The 14491-nt window shown below is 39.9% G+C and overlaps 1 protein-coding gene across 2 annotated transcripts in view; it reads right to left on the bottom strand.

The window, feature by feature from the left end:
- KCNH1 (potassium voltage-gated channel subfamily H member 1) overlaps nt 1-14491 on the bottom strand; it is a 179516-nt gene that overhangs the window by 86451 nt on the left and 78574 nt on the right. For both annotated transcript variants that reach the window (XM_082755628.1, XM_082755629.1), the window contains exons 8-9: nt 4040-4239; nt 149-401 (exon numbers count right to left, since the gene is read on the bottom strand). In XM_082755628.1, the coding sequence (XP_082611754.1) occupies nt 149-401; nt 4040-4239 (453 nt within the window). The remainder of the gene's footprint in view (nt 1-148; nt 402-4039; nt 4240-14491) is intronic.

Here is a 14491-nt window from a genome sequence, read left to right as displayed (position 1 = left end):
AAGTTCATTAAAATATACAGGCTGTGGTAAAGCTTACCTGACTGGAGCTTTTTTAAAGAATAATGTAAGTGCTTGAGTAGAAGAGGCTATAAAAACACTCTGTGCATCTATACTTGTACACAATGTGTGTATCAGCTGTGAAACTCACCCAATATAGCAACGACTTCGTCATCCTGGATTACTTCCAAAGACCCTGAAACCACAAAGCAGAGGCTGTCGACACTCTCGCCAGCATGGTAGATCAGGTCTCCTGGGGCACAGTGCACTGTCTGAAACTCCATGGCAAGGGCTCGAAGGCACCCATCACTCGCCAGCCTGAAGGCTGGGTGCTCCTTGAAAACTTTACGGTTCAGATGCACGCAGATATCTGCTCTCATGTCCTTAGGGCATATCTGCAAAACCTGAAAAGGAAATTGGGCAATCAATTCCTGTACGTGGCTTAAAAGTGCCACGTGATTATCCCCGTTTTACTACACAGGTTATGAAATGCTTTTCTTCCCATAAGACCTCTAATCTCAGTCCATATTCCCGTTTCTATAGGTACACATGTGCCACAATACTCAGTCTACTTTACAATACCTGAAGGAAAATAATGTTTGCATCTCAGCAACATGTTCTGATGGATATTGAATTACCCTGATAAGGCCTCAGGTTTTTAAGACAGAAAAAAATTAGCTGTACATCAGTAAGGGAAGTGGTGGAAAAGAGCCTGCTGAAGGGATCACTTCTAGTGGCTAGGTCTCTATTTATATAGATATATTCTATGAAAAACCAGCACAAATTTTCCAAGTGTGAGAGTAGTTGTATAGAAAAAAAAGTATAATCTCATAACCCTTTCCAAAAAAATAAAATAAAATATATTGCTAGTTTCATTAGCTCGTAATATTGAGGTTTGCAGGTAGGTGTTCAAATTCACCTCCTCAGTGGCAGTACCATATATTTTTTTTCTCACACAAGAAGGGACTTTAAGGTATTATACTGTGTTGCACGACTTTTGGCAATTAATGATGTGTGTTCCCAAGGGTACATAAATCAATGCTCAGCACAGTGGTGCAAGTCAGGACTATTTCTGAAGGTTTTTAATATAATACAGAAAGCTGAGTGGAAAGAATACAGAATCATTACTACATGCACAGATTAAAAAGTTCCTGGCAAAAACTCTGGAAATGCATGAACATGAACAAGGATGACAAAATCCTTGGAAGATCAGGACTGTGATGAAGTACTTCTCGAGATGCATTATTTGCAAAAAACTTTCTGAGTAGTGTGAGTCTGCCTCATTTTTCCCCAGTAATAACTATTTCATCCAATTAAGGAGCACCCTGGGTGAGCTTCAGATTTACTCCCACACATTTTTCCTGGATGGAAGGAGATGGCCGCTTTGATGCAAACACTCCTGGAAAACGTGAAGGTAACACATGAAGCACAATGGCTATGCCTACACCCTCAGTGAGGCTCTGTGTGATCTCTGAGCAAAGAATTAAGCTCATAACTGCAAAAGGCCGTGGTACCAGGTGTTAGGCCTGCTACTCCAAGAGCAAATGGCTCTATCACTGCTAAAATCATCTTTAGCCCACCTTCAAGAAGACCTGCTATATATCACTTCTGAAAGGGATATTTCTATAGCAATTAACTGTAGGTCATTCATAGATGATCTCTCTCACCCGCCCTACAATGAGCAGCCTCCAAACCTGCCAATTCTCAGACTTCAAGGCTCACAAGAATGGGTCAGGACAGAAAGACCAGCATTAAACATGGAACATAGGCAGTATGGAACATAGGCAGTGGCTATCGCTGTCTCTGCAATTACCTCATTTATTCTGGCAGCAAAAACATTCTGTATTTGTAGATGCTTGCCAATATTTGGCTCCAGAATTATACACAAGTACACTTCACAGTCATTTGAACATCACACACACAAAGGGCTGCCGTAATAGAAATAGTAATAAGAAAACCTGAATATACAAGAGAACATTTAAAAAGAGACTCTTATCCAAAAACCTCTTGGTTTCTCATTCTAAGAAGAAGTTAGCTAATTTTCCATTCTCCACTTAAGAGAAGTTGTTTCCAGATTTCATAAAAATAATGAGGAATTAAACGCATCTGAAAGATACAGACAAACAGCAGGAGATATTCATTTATATGGGAGGTATAAACCAGATCATCATGGCTTAATTTTAGAATCTCAGCAGCTCTTGGTTACATTTTGTTGTACTGGCATTTACTAGACTTATAGACTTTGCTTTCAGCTGATTATTCACTCCTTGGCATACCTGCAGTTAACACTGAATTGACAAATTTGTGGCCTACAAAATAGTGTAAAGATTGGTTTTGTGTTAAATTCATCTTTGAATATCGGCCTCACCTGTAGAAAACTGTATTACATTACACAGTGGCACAACTACCACTGTTCTGTCACAGGAACAACACATGTTTTATTCATTGCATGGCATCCAAGGAGTTATACATAGGCATCAAACCAACGGAGCTCAGACCCGAGCGTTTACGGATTGGCAGAGCCATTAGTCAGACTTACATTGTGTTGGCTTTTGCAATGCAGATGAAAGTTGATTTCTTGGTTTTACAGTCATCACCAATGGCAGTTCAGCTATGCACACACGAGTTATTGAAATCAACTCTGTGAAATATGCTCTTTGATGCTTTGATAATTTGAGACTTTTTTTTTCTACTTATTAAGGTAATTTTCAAAGGCTACAGTGAGTTGTGCTTGGTTTGGTTCTCCTGCTGTGTCCAAAGGCATTCCTAAAGCATTTCTCCTCTTATCAGAGGAAAACAAGAATGGACTTTGAAGATAAGCTAAAACAAATTTGTTTTACATAGCAATTTTTTCTTGTTGCTACATTAAAATGATGATAGAAGCTTGTATTGAGGAGTGAATGAAAACACCAGTGTTCCTTACACTGTGTATCTTCAGGTCTTGATTCTCCACCTTTCCCAAGTGTGCCTACCTCGATGCTCACAACTGAACATAAAGATATTTTGTAGGAAAACAGACAGAGCAGCTTCTAATCAGCACTATCTAGCACTACAATACCATTTATTTCTGAAAGCTGGTGTTAGAGAGTGCTTCCCAAAATCACAGTCTGGGATCTAAATAGCAGATATGCTGAAGACCACTGACGAAAGCAAACAGTACCTCCTGTACCCAGCAGTCTCCAGACAGCACAGTGCAAGGCCACATCTGCTCTACTCTTCCCCAGCGACACTTTAACAACTAGACAGAAATGACTTTGTTTGCTCTTTAACTCCAGCATCTACAGGTCTGAATACAGAAGCAAGCAGCCAAGCAGGAGGCTGGTGACTGGAGCACTGGTCTGATTTCCTGAATGCATCACCTCCCAAACTACATCTCTTCACAAGCAGAAGAAAAACAGTATCTGTCCCCACAAAAGCTGGCAAATAACAGGAGAGCAGAAAGTAGTCACTTTGCACATTTGTTCTGGTGAAGGGCCATTTACTACATTAAAAAACACAATGGGAATTTTACTTGTAAATTCGGTGAATTAGGATGAAAACATTCCTCTCAAATAAGGTATCTTTCAAACAATACATTATTATTATTAATGAAATCTGGAAGTGGCTATTGTATCTCTAATATTCCAATCAAATTCTACCAAGACAAAACAAATAATACTTTGTATTCAGGCCCACATACCTGCAAACCTCTAATAACAGAAAAATTGCATAAAAATCTCATGCGAAGAAAATCTGAGGCTGTGTTAGAACTTGGAACTTACTTAGTTATTTTATTTATTTTCTGAAAAACAAGCACTTTCATTCGTTTTTATAGTACTTCGTGCCATATCACCAACGACACATATGCACTTTTACCACTGATGTAACTGGTGATATGACAGAATGGCTGAAATGCTGTAGTTGAGAGTTTACAATGAAGGGAAGCTGCTACCCCTTACTATTTAAAGAATATTTGTCGTCTTTACTAAGGAAGTACCTCCTGTTTATTTTAATGCAATGCTTTCAGGATGTGAATTGCTTCCTTGCAGTTTAATTCACTTACCTTCTCAGTATCTATTCCTCTGGACATTGACCAGGTGGAAACAATGTAATCCATCACACGTTCACTCAGTCCTTTAGGGACCTGGTAGAGCTTTAGGAAGTCTCGGACACTGTTCAGCATTTCATGGTATCTGTTCGTATTAGCATACATTTGCTGAAATATGGTTGTCACATTACCAAAAATGGTTGCATACAGAAGGGCTGAAAAAAAAAAAAAAAAGAAAGAAAAGAAAAAAAAGAAATAAATAAAAAATATAAAGAAAAACAATAGGTATAATATAATACTTTGTGTTGATTAGCCTACGTTCCAATGTGCTGTAAAAGACAAGAAATGCCAAGTCCATGGAAATTAATGCAATTTTGGTGCTTCATTAGGGAGGCCTGATGAGCACAAGCATTTTTTGCAGGTCAGACTTAGCATTACGAGCAGATGACCTCCGCCTGCTTTTGTGATGACGAGTCCTGCAGCACAGAGTTCCCGAAGCACAACTATTTGTCTTTGTCCATCAAACAATTCAATAGCATCCAAACCCTTACGGAACCACAACAGAGGAAAATAGAATTTTGAGACAAATAGCTTGACAGCAGACACTTTAAAATTTCATCTCTGGTTTATAGTGCCTGTGTATAGTTGCCATCAGTGACAGATTCCCAAGCTCTAAGTGCATTACCACAGTAGTAAGCCGAGTCATCATTACCCACCTCGGTGTGACAACAACAATGCATCAAAGCAGAAGATGGAATATGTAATAAACAGCTACCATGGGTCAGTGATTTATAGATGTAAGTTTAATAATATATAAAAACTCACATTATGTTTTATATTATTCAGGCAGAAGAACAGCAAGGCCTGAGGCAAGAGCTAAAGCCCTCAAACACAGACCGCCACGCTGCTCTTCTGACTGCACTGGGCACTGACACAAAGCCAGCCAGTGGATCAAAATGTGTTTAATGTGTTTAATAATGAACATAAGATAGAAAATAGGCAGTATTTCCAGTAGTGGAAGGAAGTAGATGAAAAGTCACAAGGCTCAAGGAAATCCACCTTCTGAAGCCCAAGATGGGACAGGATGTTGGTGGCAGTCTTGGTGGTTGTGTTTTGATGTCTTGCAGAGGCTGGGGCTGTTTCAGCTAATCCAGCTTTGAATGAAAGGGAAGGACAGGAAACCTCACAGGGAGCTTTCCTGTATCAGGAATCAGGCTGGCGATAAGCAGGTGAGAGGCTGACTCTGCAGCCAGGGAGAGGAACAGTCAAACAGCAAACGTGCTGACAGCCACCAGTAAGTGCTCTGGCTTGCTGAGGACATTCTTCCTCTTTATCATTTCCTGTCCCCTAAAACAGGCACTGAATTGTCAGTATCATACGTGTTCCACTCTGAGATAAAAATAAATAATTGAAAATCATATTTATTAAAAAAAAATAGTTTATTGCCTTATCTAAACCCCCTTTTTTTCTGTTACTCCTTCCCTCACCCCATCTTTTTTAATATATATATTTCCTCATTCATTCCTTTGAGTGCAGCTATTTATTCAGGTCAGCATTTTAGTCAGATATCCATAAGCCAACTAAGATGCTTTAGGGTTTTATGACCAACAACAACAACAAAAACTTTAATAATGTGCAGGAGAAGCTTACAAGACTGTCTTTTCCCTGATCATCGAGAGATGCAATTTAAAATCAGACTAGCTCAAGGTCTTTACACAGCTGTTCCTCTACAGAATTCCTTCTTAATGTTGTATAACTTCTTGATTTTCATGAGTTCCTGCCGAGACCAGCTCCCCCCTTTTCCCACTACCCCTCTGTACAGACAAGTGGGAGCTTGGACCTGGGAGCACTTGCCTGGCTTAGTCACCACAGCTACCTCTTTGCTTCCTCAGTCCCCTAAACTGATTAGGATGCACTATGAAGTACTAATATATGTATCCACAGTGCAAACTCTGAGTGAATTAAATCTGAACAAGGCTCTCAAGCCCGGTGGGCTCCATAACACCTCAGGAATGCTAGACAGGTTAAAGGCTGCACAGGAATCTCAGGTTGTAGCCAATTGCAGCTATTACTGTAGATGTCGATCCAGGGATTTTGCTATCAGAAATGGCACAAATAAAAGCAACTATTAAGAGGAGAGCAAGGTACAGAGCTCAGCTTTGAGAGACAATTCTAACAAATCCCAAACTCCTCTTTCAGGACCAATTCATCAGTCTGCCTTCAAGTGCCTGATGTGCTGGACATCTGCCATATAACTTACTTGCCTTGGAGCAAATACAAAAACTGGTATTTAGACACACAGCTTGTACTTAAGTATCTTTGTCTCCAGTGGCTGCATAAACATTTCAGGGATGGTCCTTGATTTTCCATGATTTTACTTATTTCCTAAAAGATTATCGCTAAGAAATCTTGGTCTGATGTTTTATCCTGTTCAAAATAAAGCTTTGTTACAAGGCACCAAACACCACTTCAAACACCTGTGCAGTTTTTGTATTGCAGCTGATGATTACCTTGCATTTTAGGGTAACAAGCTGCAGCATAACCAAGGTAAGAAAACAAAGGGCATTACCTAAAATAGCAAGCTACCACCTAACAACCCTGCTTAACATGCAATATCCATCCAGAGCTAAAACAACAATGGTCACTCAAACTACAAAAGATGCTAAAACTGCACTATTATTTTAGGATATGATTCTGTATCCTCTAATTTTCTGTATAATTAAGGTATGAATTTATGGATATGATTACATTTGACCTAGAATGACCTGAATGGTCAGAGAGCTTGAAAAGGCAGCTCTGCCTCAGCCCCGTTCAGTTGGTTGGCACTGCAATATTTAACCTTGTCCAAGACATACACCTGGATAAAATATCTAAAAAAAGGCACTTTCTCATAGGGAGAGGCCCATATCAAGGTGTGGAATTTGAACTCCAGACCTGCTTTAGAAGTTTTCTTTCCACCTAGGAAGCTATTCACACCAAACCTCACAGACAAGTACACTTAAAAATTCCAATCTAAACTTCCCCAAATAAGCCCATCAAAAGAGACTCAAGCCTCAAAAAATGAATGTGAGTCAAGGCTGAAACACTGAATATGAGTCAAGGCTGAATATGAGTTTAGGTCTCTAACTAGGTTTCCACAGAGTGATACCTTCTTCTTCCACATATGTCCAGAAAACTGAATTCCACATGGAGTTGCAATGAAGTTAAAAAAGATCTTAATGCACAGTCCTAGATTTAATTTAGATTACCTTTCTCCTAAAAATTCACTTCTTTTGGCAGGCTCCTGAGCTGCTTCTGCAGGAGAACAAAGGAAGTCCATTTAAAGCCTTGGCTGAATCTCATAAAACAGACCTTCCCCTCGATTTTCAAGTGCAGCCTCACCAACTCAGACTTGCAGAAACAGATGGTAAGAAGGATTTACCCCTTACTGCATTTCAAATGTTTTCTTCTGTTGAACAACAACAAGATGTCAACTTCCTTTGACACATACATACAAAAGCATGCCAACTAATTTTTTTTTTTAAAGTAGAGAATATTAATAGGGACACAGGGACTAGCAATGTATAGATTATTTCTGTTTAACCAATTTAGCTCAATTTAGGCCTGAGCTAAGCCATACCTGAAACTCTGATGCTATGAGTCCTGAAGAATGAAGAATGCTTCAGAGAAGAAAAAACAAACAGACTTACTATATACGCTCCTTAATTTATGAGTACTTTGTTTTAAAAACACACATTACCTTTCCCTTACTATGTCCTGTGTTGCCCTCTGTCATGCAGATGCAAACACGCCCCTGAACCATTGCTATTTACACAGACCTTTACCAGGTTCCCTACAAGAAACCAAACCAGGGCATCCAAAACCATGCAAGTCCCACTGGTTGGACTCTGCAGCAGGGAAAGTCATCCAGAAACATCATTCTTCTGCCAGCCAATACAATGGTGAAAACAGATGACAGATTAGGCACAGGGTCACAAGAAAATTCTTATCTGTAGGTTTCTGGGCCACCATACTTGTGAGCATCTGACTGTCTCATGTTCTGGCAAACAGCAAGACCTGCTGATTCAATGTCTAGGAATGTAATAGGCCTACGCCAGCAAAAGTAAAATGAAGGCTCCATCCACCCCTTTACTGTCTAGCTACATGAAACCTAAATAAAAAAAAATAAAATAAAAAAAAAGGACATTTTATTCTTCATTTCAATTATTACAAGGTGAGCAATCCTAGAGCAATTTCCACTGCAAATTGCAGCTACAATGCTCCAGTACGACAATTATCTTGGCAAGAAAAATTATTGCTGCCTACATTAATTTTTCATCAAGAAAAAAAAAATCCCCAAATTTACAATGCTTAATTTATCATTAGCTAACCACTTTATTACTATTAAAGACACATTAAAGCCATGGATATTTGCTGCCTAAAATTGGGTAGACATTAGCATATTAAACACTGACCTTTCCCTGCAAAGAAATAGTTAGCTCTGTCCCTTTCCTTTCTTTCAAGGGAACAATGAAATGAATCCACTGCAATACATCACAGCCCCAGAAACTTCAGAAACAAACACTCTCCTCCCACAGGAAGAAAGTTGGGGAATTTACGACAGAGCAAAACCTCGAGATTCTTGTTTCAGGACTGATTGAACACCGTGACATTAGACCGCTGCCCTGTAACAGTGACAGTGCAGGTCGTATGGTTTCATGTCCAACATCCAAAGGTCCCTGGAGCTGTTTGCTGCTGTTTGTGGAGTTGCCTTATGAACTCTGTAGAAATGATGAGTTCTTTAGTAGTCCTATGTGAAAGGGACAACAGAAATAAAGAAAAAGGACTGGGGGAAAGGAGGGGAATGCCCTCGCAGGGCATGGATTTGACTCAAGCAAGGCCACAAGTGTGCCACATAGGAAGGTTGCAAATTAATTTGACCCTAAAAGCTTCTTTGGATGCATCACTGGAAGGAGGCAGTGTGGTGGGTTTTGAGAAACAGTGTCTAAGAATAAACCTGTTGCGACCATGTCTACACATAGACCAAGGAGAAAGTATCTTCTGCAGAACAAGCAAAAACCTGTTCTAGCACTGCATACAGAGCTGCAGCACATCAAGCAGAGAACAAACACCTCCTCTCCATGAATGTCAAGATCCCTCAGAAAGAACAGAGGATTTTTTCTCCCCACCAAGACATAAATATTCTTCTCTGACAATAGATAAAGAAAAACACATTGTCCTCAACAATGTGGCCACCCATTTACAATGCAGTCTGTGTCACCCCATTTAAGCCAGCGTTTAAATAACGTCAAAGATAAAAGCATAGTAATTTCAATAGCCAATTACCCGCATGAGTGAATCATGAAGGTCAGATACAGGTTGGAAAGGTCACCAAATAATCTGCTACTTTTAATGATGTAACAAATAAGAATAGAGAAATAAATACAAGTCACGGTAGGTCTCAGTTACCGTGGATAGAAGACCTGGGAGCTGATTTTAGAATTATAAGAGGAAGAATTTCTATCTGTAAGAATGAGAGGTTTGCAATTACCCCAATTACAGATGTAAGTGCTGCATACGGTTCCTGAGATGAATCATCAGATTGATGATGATTTGTTCAAAATGCACTCATCCGAATCCCTTGCATACAAAATGTGTGCATAAGGACTAGATAGCAACAAGTGAGACCAAAACCAACCAGCAAACAACCTCTCACATCTTGCCCCTGAGACTTGCAGTTCTTCCTAAAACTGAGCCGCCTTCACTTGCACTTTCTAGAAAGCTGATCCAGAAAGTCTGCCTGCCTGCATATCAGTTCTATTTAACAATTTTTAAAACCTCTAAAACAAAGCACCTCTCTTTCATACTTAAGGATTACTCTGTGCTACTCTAAATAGTATTCAGAGAGCAAGCACCTGGGTTTACAAACAGTAGATGACTGAAATGTATAGCTGCACTTTGTTTCACTGACGGGTTTCTAGTGCACATCAAGTTCATGCATGAGTTGAGAAAAAACACAGCCTTGAAAACTCATAATATGTCACTTCTCACTGAAGAGGAAACATAACAGTAAATTAACCACAAAAAAAATGCACGTCCCAAAGGCATTTTTCAGATAACACATTGTGAGGTCACACAAAATCAACATTGATCAGATAAAAAGAAAAGCAGAAATTAATAACTGTATGGATTATAACATAATCATATGAGGAAAACACATTGTTTTTAAATGTGCAATTAGAACAATGTAAGAGCTTATAATTGCTTGAGATTAGGGGTCTTGATTAGTGGTAATTATTCCTACTTAAGGGTAGAGAGTATGCAGTTAAAAGAAAAACACTGCACTGCTAATTACAGCCAGCAAGCAAATACCAAACTGAACAGGTATCTTATCAAGGCATTATTTACAGCACTAGTTTAATAGAATTGTTATTTGTAGACTTGCAACTTTCAATCGGAGCATCTAAAATAAGATTTACTTATCTAGTATCTATATAACCTTCTAGAACAGTAGAGAATTTAAATAGGTTGCACCAGTTTCTATCAAGACAGATGCAGAGCTGCTTAATTTGGTTCTCCTTAGGAGGCTTTGTATTTTATAAATATTTTTCTTACTTGTAACCTTTTGCTTTAATAAAAAGATAAAAGCTAGGCAATGTATAGATGCATCATTTCATTCTGCTAGTAAAAACACAAATGTAAACAGCCATAATCTAACAGGTCAATTAATATTATGTAGTTTGTGTATTTTCACAACATATTTGCATAATACTTTCACAAGATATAAAACAAATTACAGTTGCTTAGCATGTACATGAATTCCTGCATTTTGCAACTTGGGAAAAAAATGTTTTTGAAGTGAGTTTCCAGAGGAACTGTCTCTCCTGCTGTTCCAGTGCCTGTTCGTGCTGGCTCTTCCCACGGCTCTCTATTCTCCCAGACTGAACTGATGCACTGAACTGCTCCACCTCCCTCTGCTTTCACTCCACCAGCTTCTAAATTTCCCCTCAGTTTAGGTACCCTACAAGCAAGAGTAGGGTAGTAGCAATGGCAAAAGCTGAAGGACTGGCACACAATTATTAACTGAGCAAGCCCAAAATCAACGCGATGGCAAAGAGCAAAGCAGAAAGTCTGAATAGGCCATGTGGGACATGAATGAGCATCAAGCTATGTGGCAGAAGCACTTCTAGGATGAAAGGTGAGAGACCACAGGCAAGTTATATCAAGCTCTTAGTCAAATCCTACTGCAAATCTTCTCACACTTGTCATTGCATTTGCTGCCATCACACTGCTCACAACAGACAGAGCACAGGAAGAAACACCAAGCCCCAGCTACAATGGAAATGTCCCCATGCAGAAGGACAGGCCACTAGTAAGGAGACAGCTGAGAAGGGGTAAACAACAGAGCATTACAGACATCATTTTTTCCCTTCCCATCCCTCCCAAAAGAAAACCAACCACATAGACCAAGAACTGCCATGGAATACAAGTCAAAGGCATAAACAAGGGAACAGCTGCTCTAAGAAGCCACTTGAGCAACTACCAAGGACTGCAGTCCCAGAAACATCTGTGCACCTTAAAAATAGGCTGTCTGCAGTGCGTAAGGGCACAACAGGAAGAGTTAAGAGCAGCTCTGGAACAAACACCACGGGCAAGTCCCACTCCTCCTCTCCTCGCACCCTTTCCTAGCAATACAATATAAAGGCAGATTGCTACTACAGCAGCAGAGACCTAGAGGCAAATAGCCTCCTCTTACCTCAGGGACTTGACACCACTTACATTTTGCCAGTTTAAGGCTTAACATGGAGAAAGAGAAGTAAGTGTTGGCAAACCACCAAGCATTCTGATGACACTGAACCCCAGCATCCCTAAGGACGTTTCAGAAGCGAAGTTTCTTGATTTTGATTTGATCTGGCAGCACCCACGCAGCTGGTAGCTGCAATCGCAGGTGTTTTGGCTCACAAGGATTTCACAAGCCTGGGCATCGTGGGCACCGCAGATCTCTTACTAGCTTTGCTTTTGCTTTCAGCATGTTTGGGCTGAGATAAACAGCACGGGAAAACACAGACCAAAACTGATCAGAGCAGCAATCAGAGCCAAAGCGAATAAAAGCCAGTAAAACAAACTTCGGCACGAGCCATGCGAGAGCTCTCCAACACAAACAGCTCCAGAGGAGGGCCAACACCAGGCTGCACTCTGTGGAAGGCTGCTCCTCGGATCCAAGATCCTGCTTCTGAAGAGGGAGGATAAAAGGCCCCCGGCAATCTGTGCAAAGGAAGGGTGGGTATCGCCTCCAGTGCCAAGGCCCAAACTCCTACTGGTGTACAGCAGCACCCAACTGAATTAACACAAATTAACACTGTAAGGTCTGGATTTTGTCAAATTAGGAAGCATCTAGACAAGTAAAATGGCAAGAATTCTGATGCACAAAACTCATCGTTCATTTGTTTTGACAGTTTAGTGTTGTATTTACAGTGAAAGGTGCAAACAGCCATCCAGAGGGGGATCTAATGGCAGACCCAGACTCCAGTGCAGCCAAGATGCTTGCAGAAAAGCAGATTACCAAAGCAACCAGATGCACAGCAAGTGGGAGCTAGCCTGTGAGGAGCTGGATGTATTCCTGGTTGCACAGAGAAGTGCTAAAGAGTCTAGTTGTGTATTACAGTTCTGCTGTAAAGGGCAGCCAACATAAGACACTAACACGACACTGAAAGGAATTAGAGAAGAGCATCCTGCGTACGAGATGTCAAGCCAGGGGACTTTGAATCTCCAGCCATGAGCTCCTCTCACATTCAGGAAAGCTGGCCTTTCAGGTTCTTATTCTCTTAACAGCACTTGCACATCAAGGAGTTCACCTGACTCTTCTCACTGAAATTATCTGAAGGAATGAATATTTCTCTAAGGCCCTGTACTTCACTTACAGGTTAGGCCCAATGGGATAACATGGCTTTATATCCAAAGGTTTATCATAAAACAGCTATGAAACTACATGCTCTGCTTCAGCTTACAGGTAAATTCTTAAACCTGCATAATTGCCATGACTAACTCCAAACACAGTAATGCCTGAAAACTAATTGAAATTAGGGCCTTAGCCTTTGACACCAAAAAGACCTTGAGAGGGCCGCTGCAGTTTGATCAATGAGCCCACAAACAGCTCCTGGCAGAATCAGATTTTTTTTCAGTCAAAATACAACAATATGGAATAGCAAGAGCAACTGGCAGAAGACGGGCAAGGGGAAATGTCAGCAAGATTACTGAAAGGTTTCTGTAAAACTAGAGAAAAAGAAAGATAATTCCACAGAAATTGTACTTTCCAGTTACCTCTTCATGCTTTATCCCCTGTAACACAGGTTCATCTCTGATAAGAAAAGGCAGAACAGACAGAAAATGTCCTGATTTTCACAACTAGTTAAAGGGGGAAAAATAACCCAACAGCTACATTTCCTATAAATAACAAAATATTTATCTGAACATCTTCAGGGGGTCAGGAAGGGTTATATATGCAGAGCAGTATCTTGATGATGCTCTAACTTTTAAGCATGTGTTCTCCAGCGAATGCTAAGCCTTGCTCTAGACCACGCCAATTTGATTATCGAGAGGAAACTAACTGCACAAACAGATTACAGCTGCAAAAACCATCTGTATTCCAAACATACGAGGCCAGATTCACCACTGGGACACTTATCAACATGGGATGACTTTAGCTCAACATACTCACTAGCAGGTTTCATAATGAGGAAAATTATTAAAATAGTAAAATCTGATTAAATTCTCTGCAATTTGCAAGAAAGGACACCATTTTACTATTTTGTAGAATTTTATGGACAATAAAATTTAAATTGTCTAGAAAATTGAAATGGATTTCCATTTCATTTCACAGCACTAATGAACAGATCACTATTTAAATGAAGACTGAGCCATTTAAGGGCATCATTTTTCTTCTACAATTTATACAGGGTAATGCATGGCCATTTTCAATTACTTGGTTAAAATTAAATCTCCAGATACTCTTTATAGGTTTTTACTGATTTGTACCCATACGAAGGCTTTTGCTTTGAAAGTTGTTTTTTATCTACCCTCAGCTCATCTGAAATGGTTACCCTCAATTAGAAGCAAATTCAGATTTTTTTAATCTATTACTGAAATAGACCTGCACATAAAGAAATAAATAAAAAATAGGAAAAGATTAAAGGAAGAAGGAAGAGTTGTTATCTTTTCATGTGAAACTGGTTACATTTGTGGTTATTCTAGCTCCTGTTTATGCTATTTCCTCTGTGATTTGTATGAAGTTTTCCACAACGCCTGGGGGGAGGAAAATAAAGGGGCTTTAGGAGGCAGTTTTTTACCCAAACTTTCTGGCCCTTTTCCTACTATCCTGCTGCACATCAACCAACATTTACATTTACATTTACAATCCTAGACTGTATTTTCCTCGACCACATATGCAACACAAGCGTATGCTGGCTCCAGTCACTTGCTGAGAAGTGC

Source organism: Aythya marila (genome assembly GCF_965140915.1).
Source record: "Aythya marila genome assembly, chromosome: 3".
Classification (NCBI taxonomy): domain Eukaryota; kingdom Metazoa; phylum Chordata; class Aves; order Anseriformes; family Anatidae; genus Aythya; species Aythya marila.
Note: the sequence above shows the minus strand (reverse complement) of the source record. Positions and strands in the feature narration are given on the sequence as shown.